The following is an 18,718-nucleotide window of genomic DNA, read 5'->3' on the forward strand; positions in this document are numbered from 1 at the left end:
GTGTAGCCTCGCTACTTTTATAGCCTCGCTACTGTATGTAGCCTCGCTACTGTATAGCCTCGCTACTAGCCTCGCTACTTGTGTAGCCTCGCTACTTTTATAGCCTCGCTACTAGCCTGTATATAGCCTGTCTTTTTACTGTTGTTTTATTTCTTTACTTACCTATTGTTCACCTAACACCTTTTTTACTCTATTGGTTAGAGCCTGTAAGTAAAGCATTTCACTGTGAGGTTGACTGTCTCACTGCTGTGAGAGGGCTGTGCTATATAGCTTTGTGTATAATGTTATAGGCCCACAAAGTGTATGTTACGTCTATGTTCATTGACCTCTGCTTCCCTCCTCCTCCTCCTCCACAGTGCGGAGCCACCATTGTGATCCTGTGTATCGGAGAGACTCACAACCTGATCAACTATGTGTCTTTTATTAACTTCCTGTCCTATGGAGTGACCATCGCCGGCCTGCTGTACTATCGCTGGAAGAGACCCAACCTGCTACGACCCATCAAGGTACAGCAGGCCTGGTGCTACTATATCTGCTGCTACTATATCTGGTGCTACTATATCTGGTGCTACTATATCTGCTGCTACTATATCTGGTGTTACTATATCTGCTGCTACTATATCTGATGCTACTATATCTGATGCTACTATATCTGATGCTACTATATCTGATGCTACTATATCTTGTGTTACTATATCTGATGCTACTATATCTGATGCTACTATATCTGATGCTACTATATCTGATGCTACTATATCTGCTGCTACTATATCTGCTGCTACTATATCTGATGCTACTATATCTGATGCTACTATATCTGATGCTACTATATCTGGTGCTACTATATCTGGTGCTACTATATCTGATGCTACTATATCTGATGCTACTATATCTGCTGCTACTATATCTGGTGGTACTATATCTGGTGCTACTATATCTGATGCTACTATATCTGATGCTACTATATCTGATGCTACTATATCTGCTGCTACTATATCTGCTGCTACTATATCTGATGCTACTATATCTGGTGCTACTATATCTGGTGTTACTATATCTGGTGCTACTATATCTGCTGCTACTATATCTGATGCTACTATATCTGGTGTTACTATATCTGCTGCTACTATATCTGGTGTTACTATATCTTGTGTTACTATATCTGATGCTACTATATCTGATGCTACTATATCTGATGCTACTATATCTGGTGCTACTATATCTGGTGCTACTATATCTGGTGTTACTATATCTGGTGTTACTATATCTGCTGCTACTATATCTGGTGTTACTATATCTTGTGTTACTATATCTGATGCTACTATATCTGATGCTACTATATCTGGTGCTACTATATCTGGTGCTACTATATCTGGTGCTACTATATCTGATGCTACTATATCTGATGCTACTATATCTGATGCTACTATATCTGATGCTACTATATCTGATGCTATTATATCTGGTGCTACTATATCTGATGCTACTATATCTGCTGCTACTATATCTAATGCTACTATATCTGATGCTACTATATCTGATGCTACTATATCTGATGCTACTATATCTGGTGCTACTATATCTGGTGCTACTATATCTGGTGCTACTATATCTGATGCTACTATATCTGCTGCTACTATATCTAATGCTACTATATCTGATGCTACTATATCTGATGCTATTATATCTGGTGCTACTATATCTGATGCTACTATATCTGATGCTACTATATCTGATGCTATTATATCTGATGCTACTATATCTGATGCTACTATATCTGGTGCTACTATATCTGGTGCTACTATATCTGCTGCTACTATATCTGATGCTACTATATCTGCTGCTACTATATCTAATGCTACTATATCTGGTGCTACTATATCTGCTGCTACTATATCTGATGCTACTATATCTGCTGCTACTATATCTGCTGCTACTATATCTGGTGTTACTATATCTGATGCTACTATATCTGCTGCTACTATATCTAATGCTACTATATCTGATGCTACTATATCTGCTGCTACTATATCTGATGCTACTATATCTGCTGCTACTATATCTGATGCTACTATATCTAATGCTACTATATCTGATGCTACTATATCTGGTGCTACTATATCTGATGCTACTATATCTGCTGCTACTATATCTGATGCTATTATATCTGGTGCTACTATATCTGCTGCTACTATATCTGATGCTATTATATCTGGTGCTACTATATCTGGTGCTACTATATCTGATGCTACTATATCTGATGCTACTATATCTTGTGTTACTATATCTGATGCTACTATATCTGCTGCTACTATATCTGATGCTATTATATCTGGTGCTACTATATCTGGTGGTACTATATCTGGTGCTACTATATCTGGTGCTACTATATCTGGTGCTACTATATCTGCTGCTACTATATCTGATGCTACTATATCTGCTGCTACTATATCTGATGCTACTATATCTGCTGCTACTATATCTGCTGCTACTATATCTGGTGCTACTATATCTGATGCTACTATATCTGATGCTACTATATCTGGTGCTACTATATCTGGTGCTACTATATCTGATGCTACTATATCTGATGCTACTATATCTGATGCTACTATATCTGCTGCTACTATATCTGCTGCTACTATATCTGGTGCTACTATATCTGATGCTACTATATCTGATGCTACTATATCTGGTGCTACTATATCTGGTGCTACTATATCTGCTGCTACTATATCTGATGCTACTATATCTGCTGCTACTATATCTGCTGCTACTATATCTGGTGCTACTATATCTGATGCTACTATATCTGATGCTACTATATCTGGTGCTACTATATCTGGTGCTACTATATCTGATGCTACTATATCTGATGCTACTATATCTGGTGCTACTATATCTGATGCTACTATATCTGATGCTACTATATCTGGTGCTACTATATCTGATGCTACTATATCTGATGCTACTATATCTGATGCTACTATATCTGATGTTACTATATCTGATGCTACTATATCTGATGTTACTATATCTGATGCTACTATATCTGATGCTACTATATCTGATGCTACTATATCTGATGCTACTATATCTGCTGCTACTATATCTGCTGCTACTATATCTGATGCTACTATATCTGCTGCTACTATATCTGGTGCTACTATATCTGGTGCTACTATATCTGATGCTACTATATCTGGTGGTACTATATCTGGTGCTACTATATCTGGTGTTACTATATCTGATGCTACTATATCTGATGCTACTATATCTGATGCTACTATATCTGATGCTACTATATCTGATGCTACTATATCTGATGCTACTATATCTGGTGTTACTATATCTGGTGGTACTATATCTGATGCTACTATATCTGCTGCTACTATATCTGGTGTTACTATATCTGCTGCTACTATATCTGGTGGTACTATATCTGCTGCTACTATATCTGGTGTTACTATATCTGCTGCTACTATATCTGATGCTACTATATCTGGTGTTACTATATCTGGTGTTACTATATCTGGTGCTACTATATCTGGTGCTACTATATCTGCTGCTACTATATCTGGTGGTACTATATCTGGTGCTACTATATCTGGTGCTACTATATCTGCTGCTACTATATCTGCTGCTACTATATCTAATGCTACTATATCTGGTGCTATATCTCCCCCGTCCTCCACGGCCCTCCCTCTCCCCCGTCCTCCCCGGCCCTCCCTCTCCCCGTCCTCCCCGGCCTTCCCTCTCCCCTGTCCTCCCCGGCCCTCCCTCTCCCCGTCCTCCCCGGCCTTCCCTCTCCCCCGTCCTCCCCGGCCCTGCCTCTCCCCCGTCCTCCCCGGCCTTCCCTCTCCCCCGTCCTCCCCCGCCCTCCCTCTCCCCCCCCCGTCCTCCCCGGCCCTCCCTCTCCCCTGTCCTCCCCGGCCCTCCCTCTCCCTCTCCCCCGTCCTCCTCGTCCCTCCCTCTCCCCGTCCTCCCCGGCCATCCCTCTCCCCCGTCCTCCCCGGCCCTCCCTCTCCCCCGTCCTCCCCGGCCCTCCCTCTCCCCTGTCCTCCCCGGCCCTCCCTCTCCCTCTCCCCCGTCCTCCTCGTCCCTCCCTCTCCCCCGTCCTCCCCGGCCCTCCCTCTCCCCGTCCTCCCCGGCCCTCCCTCTCCCCCGTCCTCCCCGGCCCTCCCTCTCCCCCGTCCTCCCCGTCCCTCCCTCTCCCCCGTCCTCCCCGGCCCGTTTGTTCACTGTCAAATAAATCAATCAATCTCCCTCCTCCCTCTCCCCCATCCTCCCTCGTCTCTCCCCCCTCCCTCTACCCTCTCCTCATTCCCCTTCTCTCCTCTCCCTCCTCCCCCTCTCCTTTCAGGTGAGTGTGTTGGTCCCTATCAGTTACCTGGTGTTCTGGGCGGTGCTGCTGGGGTTCAGCCTGTACTCGGAGCCCGTGGTGTGTGGCATGGGGATCGTCATCATGCTCACCGGGGTACCCGTCTACTTCGTCGGAGTCCACTGGAAGGACAAGCCCAGATGTGTCTACAGGGTTGTGGGTGAGTGACTCCTACACTCCTCGTATTGCATGTCCTTGTCACGTCGTTCACCAGACGCTCTGACTCAGAGCAACTTACAGTCATTCAACTAAGGTAGGTAAGACAACCACAACCACAGTCATGCTGCCGTCTCTGCATCGACACTGATAAGGTAGCAGAATGACATGCTGCCGTCTCCGTATCGACACTGATAAGGTAGCAGAATGACATGCTGCCGTCTCTGTATCGACACTGATAAGGCAGCAGAATGACATGCTGCCGTCTCTATATCGACACTGATAAGGCAGCAGAATGACATGCTGCCGTCTCCGTATCGACACTGATAAGGTAGCAGAATGACATGCTGCCGTCTCTGCATCAACACTGATAAGGCAGCAGAATGACATGCTGCCGTCTCTGTATCGACACTGATAAGGCAGCAGAATGACATGCTGCCATCTCTGTATCGACACTGATAAGGCAGCAGAATGACATGCTGCCGTCTCTGTATCGACACTGATAAGGCAGCAGAATGACATGCTGATAAGGCAGCAGAATGACATGCTGCCATCTCTGCATCGACACTGATAAGGCAGCAGAATGACATGCTGCCGTCTCTGCATCGACACTGATAAGGTAGCAGAATGACATGCTGCCGTCTCTGCATCGACACTGATAAGGCAGCAGAATGACATGCTGCCGTCTCTGCATCGACACTGATAAGGCAGCAGAATGACATGCTGCCGTCTCTGCATCGACACTGATAAGGCAGCAGAATGACATGCTGCCATCTCTGCATCGACACTGATAAGGTAACAGAATGACATGCTGCCGTCTCTGCATCGACACTGATAAGGTAACAGAATGACATGCTGCCGTCTCTGCATCGACACTGATAAGGCAGCAGAATGACATGCTGCCGTCTCTGCATCGACACTGATAAGGCAGCAGAATGACATGCTGCCGTCTCTGCATCGACACTGATAAGGCAGCAGAATGACATGCTGCCGTCTCTGCATCGACACTGATAAGGCAGCAGAATGACATGCTGCCGTCTCTGTATCGACACTGATAAGGTAGCAGAATGACATGCTGCCGTCTCTGCATCGACACTGATAAGGCAGCAGAATGACATGCTGCCGTCTCTGCATCGACACTGATAAGGTAGCAGAATGACATGCTGCCGTCTCTGTATCGACACTGATAAGGTAGCAGAATGACATGCAGCCGTCTCCGTATCGACACTGATAAGGTAGCAGAATGACATGCTGCCGTCTCTGTATCGACACTGATAAGGCAGCAGAATGACATGCTGATAAGGCAGCAGAATGACATGCTGCCGTCTCTGTATCGACACTGATAAGGCAGCAGAATGACATGCTGCCGTCTTCGTATCGACACTGATAAGGTAGCAGAATGACATGCTGCCGTCTCTGTATCGACACTGATAAGGTAGCAGAATGACATGCTGCCGTCTCTGCATCGACACTGATAAGGCAGCAGAATGACATGCTGCTGTCTCTGTATCGACACTGATAAGGTAGCAGAATGACATGCTGCCGTCTCCGTATCGACACTGATAAGGCAGCAGAATGACATGCTGCCGTCTCTGCATCGACACTGATAAGGCAGCAGAATGACATGCTGCCGTCTCTGCATCGACACTGATAAGGCAGCAGAATGACATGCTGCCGTCTCTGCATCGACACTGATAAGGCAGCAGAATGACATGCTGCCGTCTCTGCATCGACACTGATAAGGCAGCAGAATGACATGCTGCCGTCTCTGCATCGACACTGATAAGGCAGCAGAATGACATGCTGCCGTCTCTGTATCGACACTGATAAGGTAGCAGGATGACATGCTGCCGTCTCTGCATCGACACTGATAAGGCAGCAGAATGACATGCTGCCGTCTCTGCATCGACACTGATAAGGCAGCAGAATGACATGCTGCCGTCTCTATATCGACACTGATAAGGCAGCAGAATGACATGCTGCCGTCTCTGCATCGACACTGATAAGGCAGCAGAATGACATGCTGCCGTCTCTGCATCGACACTGATAAGGTAGCAGAATGACATGCTGCCGTCTCTGCATCGACACTGATAAGGCAGCAGAATGACATGCTGCCGTCTCTGTATCGACACTGATAAGGCAGCAGAATGACATGCTGCCCTCTCTGTATCGACACCGATAAGGCAGCAGAATGACATGCTGCCGTCTCCGTATCGACACTGATAAGGCAGCAGAATGACATGCTGCCGTCTCTGTATCGACACTGATAAGGTAGCAGAATGACATGCTGCCGTCTCTGCATCGACACTGATAAGGTAACAGAATGACATGCTGCCGTCTCTGCATCGACACTGATAAGGTAGCAGAATGACATGCTGCCGTCTCTGTATTGACACTGATAAGGTAGCAGAATGACATGCTGCCGTCTCTCTATCGACACTGATAAGGCATCAGAATGACATGCTGCCGTCTCTGCATCGACACTGATAAGGCAGCAGAATGACATGCTGCCGTCTCCGCATCGACACTGATAAGGTAACAGAATGACATGCTGCCGTCTCTGCATCGACACTGATAAGGTAGCAGAATGACATGCTGCCATCTCTGTATCGACACTGATAAGGTAGCAGAATGACATGCTGCCGTCTCTGCATCGACACTGATAAGGCAGCAGAATGACATGCTGCCGTCTCTGTATCGACACTGATAAGGTAGCAGGATGACATGCTGCCGTCTCTGCATCGACACTGATAAGGCAGCAGAATGACATGCTGCCGTCTCTGCATCGACACTGATAAGGCAGCAGAATGACATGCTGCCGTCTCTATATCGACACTGATAAGGCAGCAGAATGACATGCTGCCGTCTCTGCATCGACACTGATAAGGCAGCAGAATGACATGCTGCCGTCTCTGCATCGACACTGATAAGGTAGCAGAATGACATGCTGCCGTCTCTGCATCGACACTGATAAGGCAGCAGAATGACATGCTGCCGTCTCTGCATCGACACTGATAAGGCAGCAGAATGACATGCTGCCGTCTCTGTATCGACACTGATAAGGCAGCAGAATGACATGCTGCCGTCTCTGTATCGACACCGATAAGGCAGCAGAATGACATGCTGCCGTCTCCGTATCGACACTGATAAGGCAGCAGAATGACATGCTGCCGTCTCTGTATCGACACTGATAAGGCAGCAGAATGACATGCTGCCGTCTCTGTATCGACACTGATAAGGTAACAGAATGACATGCTGCCGTCTCTGCATCGACACTGATAAGGTAGCAGAATGACATGCTGCCATCTCTGTATCGACACTGATAAGGTAACAGAATGACATGCTGCCGTCTCTGCATCGACACTGATAAGGCAGCAGAATGACATGCTGCCGTCTCTGTATCGACACTGATAAGGTAGCAGGATGACATGCTGCCGTCTCTGCATCGACACTGATAAGGCAGCAGAATGACATGCTGCCGTCTCTGCATCGACACTGATAAGGCAGCAGAATGACATGCTGCCGTCTCTATATCGACACTGATAAGGCAGCAGAATGACATGCTGCCGTCTCTGCATCGACACTGATAAGGCAGCAGAATGACATGCTGCCGTCTCCGTATCGACACTGATAAGGCAGCAGAATGACATGCTGCCGTCTCTGCATCGACACTGATAAGGCAGCAGAATGACATGCTGCCGTCTCTGCATCGACACTGATAAGGCAGCAGAATGACATGCTGCCGTCTCTGCATCGACACTGATAAGGTAGCAGAATGACATGCTGCCGTCTCTGCATCGACACTGATAAGGCAGCAGAATGACATGCTGCCGTCTCTGTATCGACACTGATAAGGCAGCAGAATGACATGCTGCCGTCTCTGTATCGACACCGATAAGGCAGCAGAATGACATGCTGCCGTCTCTGCATCGACACTGATAAGGCAGCAGAATGACATGCTGCCGTCTCTGCATCGACACTGATAAGGCAGCAGAATGACATGCTGCCGTCTCTGCATCGACACTGATAAGGCAGCAGAATGACATGCTGCCGTCTCTGCATCGACACTGATAAGGCAGCAGAATGACATGCTGCCGTCTCTGTATCGACACTGATAAGGTAGCAGAATGACATGCTGCCGTCTCTGCATCGACACTGATAAGGCAGCAGAATGACATGCTGCCGTCTCTGCATCGACACTGATAAGGTAGCAGAATGACATGCTGCCGTCTCTGTATCGACACTGATAAGGTAGCAGAATGACATGCAGCCGTCTCCGTATCGACACTGATAAGGTAGCAGAATGACATGCTGCCGTCTCTGTATCGACACTGATAAGACAGCAGAATGACATGCTGATAAGGCAGCAGAATGACATGCTGCCGTCTCTGTATCGACACTGATAAGGCAGCAGAATGACATGCTGCCGTCTTCGTATCGACACTGATAAGGTAGCAGAATGACATGCTGCCGTCTCTGCATCGACACTGATAAGGCAGCAGAATGACATGCTGCCGTCTCTGTATCGACACTGATAAGGTAGCAGGATGACATGCTGCCGTCTCTGCATCGACACTGATAAGGCAGCAGAATGACATGCTGCCGTCTCTGCATCGACACTGATAAGGCAGCAGAATGACATGCTGCCGTCTCTATATCGACACTGATAAGGCAGCAGAATGACATGCTGCCGTCTCTGCATCGACACTGATAAGGCAGCAGAATGACATGCTGCCGTCTCTGCATCGACACTGATAAGGTAGCAGAATGACATGCTGCCGTCTCTGCATCGACACTGATAAGGCAGCAGAATGACATGCTGCCGTCTCTGTATCGACACTGATAAGGCAGCAGAATGACATGCTGCCGTCTCTGTATCGACACCGATAAGGCAGCAGAATGACATGCTGCCGTCTCCGTATCGACACTGATAAGGCAGCAGAATGACATGCTGCCGTCTCTGTATCGACACTGATAAGGTAGCAGAATGACATGCTGCCGTCTCTGCATCGACACCGATAAGGTAACAGAATGACATGCTGCCGTCTCTGCATCGACACTGATAAGGTAGCAGAATGACATGCTGCCGTCTCTGTATCGACACTGATAAGGTAGCAGAATGACATGCTGCCGTCTCTCTATCGACACTGATAAGGCATCAGAATGACATGCTGCCGTCTCTGCATCGACACTGATAAGGCAGCAGAATGACATGCTGCCGTCTCCGCATCGACACTGATAAGGTAACAGAATGACATGCTGCCGTCTCTGCATCGACACTGATAAGGTAGCAGAATGACATGCTGCCATCTCTGTATCGACACTGATAAGGTAACAGAATGACATGCTGCCGTCTCTGCATCGACACTGATAAGGCAGCAGAATGACATGCTGCCGTCTCTGTATCGACACTGATAAGGTAGCAGGATGACATGCTGCCGTCTCTGCATCGACACTGATAAGGCAGCAGAATGACATGCTGCCGTCTCTGCATCGACACTGATAAGGCAGCAGAATGACATGCTGCCGTCTCTATATCGACACTGATAAGGCAGCAGAATGACATGCTGCCGTCTCTGCATCGACACTGATAAGGCAGCAGAATGACATGCTGCCGTCTCTGCATCGACACTGATAAGGTAGCAGAATGACATGCTGCCGTCTCTGCATCGACACTGATAAGGCAGCAGAATGACATGCTGCCGTCTCTGCATCGACACTGATAAGGCAGCAGAATGACATGCTGCCGTCTCTGTATCGACACTGATAAGGCAGCAGAATGACATGCTGCCGTCTCTGTATCGACACCGATAAGGCAGCAGAATGACATGCTGCCGTCTCCGTATCGACACTGATAAGGCAGCAGAATGACATGCTGCCGTCTCTGTATCGACACTGATAAGGCAGCAGAATGACATGCTGCCGTCTCTGTATCGACACTGATAAGGTAACAGAATGACATGCTGCCGTCTCTGCATCGACACTGATAAGGTAGCAGAATGACATGCTGCCATCTCTGTATCGACACTGATAAGGTAACAGAATGACATGCTGCCGTCTCTGCATCGACACTGATAAGGCAGCAGAATGACATGCTGCCGTCTCTGTATCGACACTGATAAGGTAGCAGGATGACATGCTGCCGTCTCTGCATCGACACTGATAAGGCAGCAGAATGACATGCTGCCGTCTCTGCATCGACACTGATAAGGCAGCAGAATGACATGCTGCCGTCTCTATATCGACACTGATAAGGCAGCAGAATGACATGCTGCCGTCTCTGCATCGACACTGATAAGGCAGCAGAATGACATGCTGCCGTCTCCGTATCGACACTGATAAGGCAGCAGAATGACATGCTGCCGTCTCTGCATCGACACTGATAAGGCAGCAGAATGACATGCTGCCGTCTCTGCATCGACACTGATAAGGCAGCAGAATGACATGCTGCCGTCTCTGCATCGACACTGATAAGGCAGCAGAATGACATGCTGCCGTCTCTGCATCGACACTGATAAGGTAGCAGAATGACATGCTGCCGTCTCTGCATCGACACTGATAAGGCAGCAGAATGACATGCTGCCGTCTCTGTATCGACACTGATAAGGCAGCAGAATGACATGCTGCCGTCTCTGTATCGACACCGATAAGGCAGCAGAATGACATGCTGCCGTCTCCGTATCGACACTGATAAGGCAGCAGAATGACATGCTGCCGTCTCTGTATCGACACTGATAAGGTAGCAGAATGACATGCTGCCGTCTCTGCATCGACACTGATAAGGTAACAGAATGACATGCTGCCGTCTCTGCATCGACACTGATAAGGTAGCAGAATGACATGCTGCCGTCTCTGTATCGACACTGATAAGGTAGCAGAATGACATGCTGCCGTCTCTGCATCGACACTGATAAGGCAGCAGAATGACATGCTGCCGTCTCTGTATCGACACTGATAAGGTAGCAGAATGACATGCTGCCGTCTCTGCATCGACACTGATAAGGCAGCAGAATGACATGCTGCCGTCTCTGCATCGACACTGATAAGGTAGCAGAATGACATGCTGCCGTCTCTGTATCGACACTGATAAGGTAGCAGAATGACATGCTGCCGTCTCTCTATCGACACTGATAAGGCATCAGAATGACATGCTGCCGTCTCTGCATCGACACTGATAAGGCAGCAGAATGACATGCTGCCGTCTCCGCATCGACACTGATAAGGTAACAGAATGACATGCTGCCGTCTCTGCATCGACACTGATAAGGTAGCAGAATGACATGCTGCCATCTCTGTATCGACACTGATAAGGTAACAGAATGACATGCTGCCGTCTCTGCATCGACACTGATAAGGCAGCAGAATGACATGCTGCCGTCTCTGTATCGACACTGATAAGGTAGCAGGATGACATGCTGCCGTCTCTGCATCGACACTGATAAGGCAGCAGAATGACATGCTGCCGTCTCTGCATCGACACTGATAAGGCAGCAGAATGACATGCTGCCGTCTCTATATCGACACTGATAAGGCAGCAGAATGACATGCTGCCGTCTCTGCATCGACACTGATAAGGCAGCAGAATGACATGCTGCCGTCTCTGCATCGACACTGATAAGGTAGCAGAATGACATGCTGCCGTCTCTGCATCGACACTGATAAGGCAGCAGAATGACATGCTGCCGTCTCTGCATCGACACTGATAAGGCAGCAGAATGACATGCTGCCGTCTCTGTATCGACACTGATAAGGCAGCAGAATGACATGCTGCCGTCTCTGTATCGACACCGATAAGGCAGCAGAATGACATGCTGCCGTCTCCGTATCGACACTGATAAGGCAGCAGAATGACATGCTGCCGTCTCTGTATCGACACTGATAAGGCAGCAGAATGACATGCTGCCGTCTCTGTATCGACACTGATAAGGTAACAGAATGACATGCTGCCGTCTCTGCATCGACACTGATAAGGTAGCAGAATGACATGCTGCCATCTCTGTATCGACACTGATAAGGTAACAGAATGACATGCTGCCGTCTCTGCATCGACACTGATAAGGCAGCAGAATGACATGCTGCCGTCTCTGTATCGACACTGATAAGGTAGCAGGATGACATGCTGCCGTCTCTGCATCGACACTGATAAGGCAGCAGAATGACATGCTGCCGTCTCTGCATCGACACTGATAAGGCAGCAGAATGACATGCTGCCGTCTCTATATCGACACTGATAAGGCAGCAGAATGACATGCTGCCGTCTCTGCATCGACACTGATAAGGCAGCAGAATGACATGCTGCCGTCTCCGTATCGACACTGATAAGGCAGCAGAATGACATGCTGCCGTCTCTGCATCGACACTGATAAGGCAGCAGAATGACATGCTGCCGTCTCTGCATCGACACTGATAAGGCAGCAGAATGACATGCTGCCGTCTCTGCATCGACACTGATAAGGCAGCAGAATGACATGCTGCCGTCTCTGCATCGACACTGATAAGGTAGCAGAATGACATGCTGCCGTCTCTGCATCGACACTGATAAGGCAGCAGAATGACATGCTGCCGTCTCTGTATCGACACTGATAAGGCAGCAGAATGACATGCTGCCGTCTCTGTATCGACACCGATAAGGCAGCAGAATGACATGCTGCCGTCTCCGTATCGACACTGATAAGGCAGCAGAATGACATGCTGCCGTCTCTGTATCGACACTGATAAGGTAGCAGAATGACATGCTGCCGTCTCTGCATCGACACTGATAAGGTAACAGAATGACATGCTGCCGTCTCTGCATCGACACTGATAAGGTAGCAGAATGACATGCTGCCGTCTCTGTATCGACACTGATAAGGTAGCAGAATGACATGCTGCCGTCTCTGCATCGACACTGATAAGGCAGCAGAATGACATGCTGCCGTCTCTGTATCGACACTGATAAGGTAGCAGAATGACATGCTGCCGTCTCTGCATCGACACTGATAAGGCAGCAGAATGACATGCTGCCGTCTCTGCATCGACACTGATAAGGTAGCAGAATGACATGCTGCCGTCTCTGTATCGACACTGATAAGGTAGCAGAATGACATGCAGCCGTCTCCGTATCGACACTGATAAGGTAGCAGAATGACATGCTGCCGTCTCTGTATCGACACTGATAAGGCAGCAGAATGACATGCTGATAAGGCAGCAGAATGACATGCTGCCGTCTCTGTATCGACACTGATAAGGCAGCAGAATGACATGCTGCCGTCTTCGTATCGACACTGATAAGGTAGCAGAATGACATGCTGCCGTCTCTGTATCGACACTGATAAGGTAGCAGAATGACATGCTGCCGTCTCTGCATCGACACTGATAAGGCAGCAGAATGACATGCTGCTGTCTCTGTATCGACACTGATAAGGTAGCAGAATGACATGCTGCCGTCTCCGTATCGACACTGATAAGGCAGCAGAATGACATGCTGCCGTCTCTGCATCGACACTGATAAGGCAGCAGAATGACATGCTGCCGTCTCTGCATCGACACTGATAAGGCAGCAGAATGACATGCTGCCGTCTCTGCATCGACACTGATAAGGCAGCAGAATGACATGCTGCCGTCTCTGCATCGACACTGATAAGGCAGCAGAATGACATGCTGCCGTCTCTGCATCGACACTGATAAGGCAGCAGAATGACATGCTGCCGTCTCTGCATCGACACTGATAAGGCAGCAGAATGACATGCTGCCGTCTCTGTATCGACACTGATAAGGTAGCAGGATGACATGCTGCCGTCTCTGCATCGACACTGATAAGGCAGCAGAATGACATGCTGCCGTCTCTGCATCGACACTGATAAGGCAGCAGAATGACATGCTGCCGTCTCTATATCGACACTGATAAGGCAGCAGAATGACATGCTGCCGTCTCTGCATCGACACTGATAAGGCAGCAGAATGACATGCTGCCGTCTCTGCATCGACACTGATAAGGTAGCAGAATGACATGCTGCCGTCTCTGCATCGACACTGATAAGGCAGCAGAATGACATGCTGCCGTCTCTGTATCGACACCGATAAGGCAGCAGAATGACATGCTGCCGTCTCCGTATCGACACAGATAAGGCAGCAGAATGACATGCTGCCGTCTCTGTATCGACACTGATAAGGTAGCAGAATGACATGCTGCCGTCTCTGCATCGACACTGATAAGGTAACAGAATGACATGCTGCCGTCTCTGCATCGACACTGATAAGGTAGCAGAATGACATGCTGCCGTCTCTGTATCGACACTGATAAGGTAGCAGAATGACATGCTGCCGTCTCTGCATCGACACTGATAAGGCAGCAGAATGACATGCTGCCGTCTCTGTATCGACACTGATAAGGTAGCAGAATGACATGCTGCCGTCTCTCTATCGACACTGATAAGGCATCAGAATGACATGCTGCCGTCTCTGCATCGACACTGATAAGGCAGCAGAATGACATGCTGCCGTCTCCGCATCGACACTGATAAGGTAACAGAATGACATGCTGCCGTCTCTGCATCGACACTGATAAGGTAGCAGAATGACATGCTGCCATCTCTGTATCGACACTGATAAGGTAACAGAATGACATGCTGCCGTCTCTGCATCGACACTGATAAGGCAGCAGAATGACATGCTGCCGTCTCTGTATCGACACTGATAAGGTAGCAGGATGACATGCTGCCGTCTCTGCATCGACACTGATAAGGCAGCAGAATGACATGCTGCCGTCTCTCTATCGACACTGATAAGGCATCAGAATGACATGCTGCCATCTCTGCATCGACACTGATAAGGCAGCAGAATGACATGCTGCCGTCTCTGCATCGACACTGATAAGGCAGCAGAATGACATGCTGCCGTCTCTGCATCGACACTGATAAGGCATCAGAATGACATGCTGCCGTCTCTGCATCGACACTGATAAGGCAGCAGAATGACATGCTTTCGTCTCCGCATCGACACTGATAAGGTAACAGAATGACATGCTGCCGTCTCTGCATCGACACTGATAAGGTAGCAGAATGACATGCTGCCATCTCTGTATCGACACTGATAAGGTAACAGAATGACATGCTGCCGTCTCTGCATCGACACTGATAAGGCAGCAGAATGACATGCTGCCGTCTCTGTATCGACACTGATAAGGCAGCAGAATGACATGCTGCCGTCTCTGTATCGACACTGATAAGGTAGCAGAATGACATGCTGCCGTCTCTGTATCGACACTGATAAGGCAGCAGAATGACATGCTGCCGTCTCTGTATCGACACTGATAAGGTAGCAGAATGACATGCTGCCGTCTCTGTATCGACACTGATAAGGCAGCAGAATGACATGCTGCCGTCTCCGTATCGACACTGATAAGGTAGCAGAATGACATGCTGCCGTCTCTGTATCGACACTGATACGGCAGCAGAATGACATGCTGCCGTCTCCGTATCGACACTGATAAGGTAGCAGAATGACATGCTGCCGTCTCTGTATCGACACTGATAAGGTAGCAGAATGACATGCTGCCGTCTCTGTATCGACACTGATAAGGTAGCAGAATGACATGCTGCCGTCTCTGTATCAACACTGATAAGGCAGCAGAATGACATGCTGCCTTCTCTGTATCGACACTGATAAGGCAGCAGAATGACATGCTGCCGTCTCTGCATCGACACTGATGAGGCAGCAGAATGACATGCTGCCGTCTCTGCATCGACACTGATAAGGCAGCAGAATGACATGCTGCCGTCTCCGTATCGACACTGATAAGGCAGCAGAATGACATGCTGCCGTCTCCGTATCGACACTGATAAGGCAGCAGAATGACATGCTGCCGTCTCCGTATCGACACTGATAAGGCAGCAGAATGACATGCTGCCGTCTCTGCATCGACACTGATAAGGCAGCAGAATGACATGCTGCCGTCTCTGCATCGGCACTGATAAGGCAGCAGAATGACATGCTGCCGTCTCCGCATCGACACTGATAAGGCAGCAGAATGACATGCTGCCGTCTCCGCATCGACACTGATAAGGCAGCAGAATGACATGCTGCCGTCTCTGCATCGACACCGATAAGGTAGCAGAATGACATGCTGCCGTCTCCGCATCGACACTGATAAGGCAGCAGAATGACATGCTGCCGTCTCTGCATCGACACTGATAAGGTAGCAGAATGACATGCTGCCGTCTCTGCATCGACACCGATAAGGTAGCAGAATGACATGCTGCCGTCTCCGTATCGACACTGATAAGGCAGCAGAATGACATGCTGCCGTCTCTGCATCGACACTGATAAGGCAGCAGAATGACATGCTGCCGTCTCTGCATCGACACCGATAAGGTAGCAGAATGACATGCTGCCGTCTCCGCATCGACACTGATAAGGCAGCAGAATGAGATGCTGCCGTCTCCGTATCGACACTGATAAGGCAGCAGAATGACATGCTGATAAGGCAGCAGAATGACATGCTGCCGTCAATGTATCGACACCGATAAGGCAGCAGAATGACATGCTGCCGTCTCCGTATCGACACTGATAAGGTAGCAGAATGACATGCTGCCGTCTGCAGGATGTGTGTGTTACAGCAGAATTACATTTTTGTCATGAAGTTGTGATCTACCACTAGAGGGCAGTACAAGCCTGCTTTTCCAGAAGACACCCAAACACTATCATCTTGAGTCAAGTGTTGAGGTCAGGGACTTTACTGTATATGTCTCTGACCCCGCTGCCTGTCTGTTCTGTTCCAGAGTGTGTGACCTACGTGGGTCAGAAGCTGTGTTTCGTGGTGTTCCCCCAAGAAGACCTGTCAGAGATCACCCCCCTCACAGCCTCGGATAAACACAATGACTGAACGAGACCCCCCCTCACAGCCTCGGATAAACACAATGACTGAACGAGACCCCTCACAGCCTCGGATAAACACAATGACTGAACGAGACCCCCCTCACAGCCTCGGATAAACACAATGACTGAACGAGCCCCCTCACAGCCTCGGATAAACACAATGACTGAACGAGGCCCCTCACAGCCTCGGATAAACACAACGACTGAACGAGACCCCTCACAGCCTCCGATAAACACAATGACTGAACGAGGCCCCTCACAGCCTCGGATAAACACAATGACTGAACGAGCCCCCTCACAGCCTCGGATAAACACAATGACTGAACGAGCCCCCTCACAGCCTCGGATAAACACAATGACTGAACGAGGCCCCTCACAGCTTCCGATAAACACAACAACTGAACGAGGCCCCTCACAGCCTCGGATAAACACAATGACTGAACGATGCCCCTCACAGCATCCGATAAACACAACAACTGAACGAGGCCCCTCACAGCCTCGGATAAACACAATGACTGAACGAGACCCCTCACAGCCTCCGATAAACACAATGACTGAACGAGCCCCCCCCCCCCCCCTCACAGCCGCCGATAAACACAATGACTGAACGAGTCCCCTCACAGCCTCCGATAAACACAACAACTGAACGAGGCCCCTCACAGCCTCGGATAAACACAATGACTGAACGAGACCCCTCACAGCCTCGGATAAACACAATGACTGAACGAGACCCCTCACAGCCTCGGATAAACACAATGACTGAACGAGACCCCCCCCCTACAGCCTCGGATAAACACAATGACTGAACGAGGCCCCTCACAGCCTCGGGTAAACACAATGACTGAACGAGACCCCCCCTCACAGCCTCGGATAAACACAATGACTGAACGAGCCCCCCCCTACAGCCTCGGATAAACACAATGACTGAACGAGACCCCTCACAGCCTCCGATAAACACAATGACTGAACGAGACCCACCTCACAGCCTCCGATAAACACAATGAATGAACGAGACCCCTCACAGCCTCGGATAAACACAATGACTGAACGAGGCCCCCCTCACAGCCTCGGATAAAAACAATGACTGAACGAGACCCCCCCCCCCTACAGCCTCGGATAAACACAATGACTGAACGAGGCCCCTCCTCACAGCCTCCGATAAACACAATGACTGAACGAGACCCCCCCCCCTCACAGCCTCGGATAAACACAATGACTGAACGAGACCCCCTCACAGCCTCGGATAAACACAATGACTGAACGAGACCCCTCACAGCCTCGGATAAACACAATGACTGAACGAGGCCCCTCACAGCCTCGGATAAA

The 18,718-nt window shown here is 48.9% G+C and overlaps 1 protein-coding gene across 1 annotated transcript in view; it reads left to right on the forward strand.

The window, feature by feature from the left end:
- slc7a10a (solute carrier family 7 member 10a) overlaps positions 1-17,952 on the forward strand; it is an 80,287-nt gene extending 62,335 nt beyond the window's left edge. The window contains exons 9-11 of the mRNA XM_071400393.1: positions 357-506; positions 4,364-4,541; positions 17,296-17,952. Coding sequence (XP_071256494.1) covers positions 357-506; positions 4,364-4,541; positions 17,296-17,399 — 432 coding nt within the window. The 3' untranslated portion in view covers positions 17,400-17,952. The remainder of the gene's footprint in view (positions 1-356; positions 507-4,363; positions 4,542-17,295) is intronic.
- Positions 17,953-18,718: the final 766 nt, after the last annotated feature.

This window comes from Salvelinus alpinus, chromosome 5 (assembly GCF_045679555.1).
Source record: "Salvelinus alpinus chromosome 5, SLU_Salpinus.1, whole genome shotgun sequence".
Taxonomy (NCBI): Eukaryota; Metazoa; Chordata; class Actinopteri; order Salmoniformes; family Salmonidae; genus Salvelinus; species Salvelinus alpinus.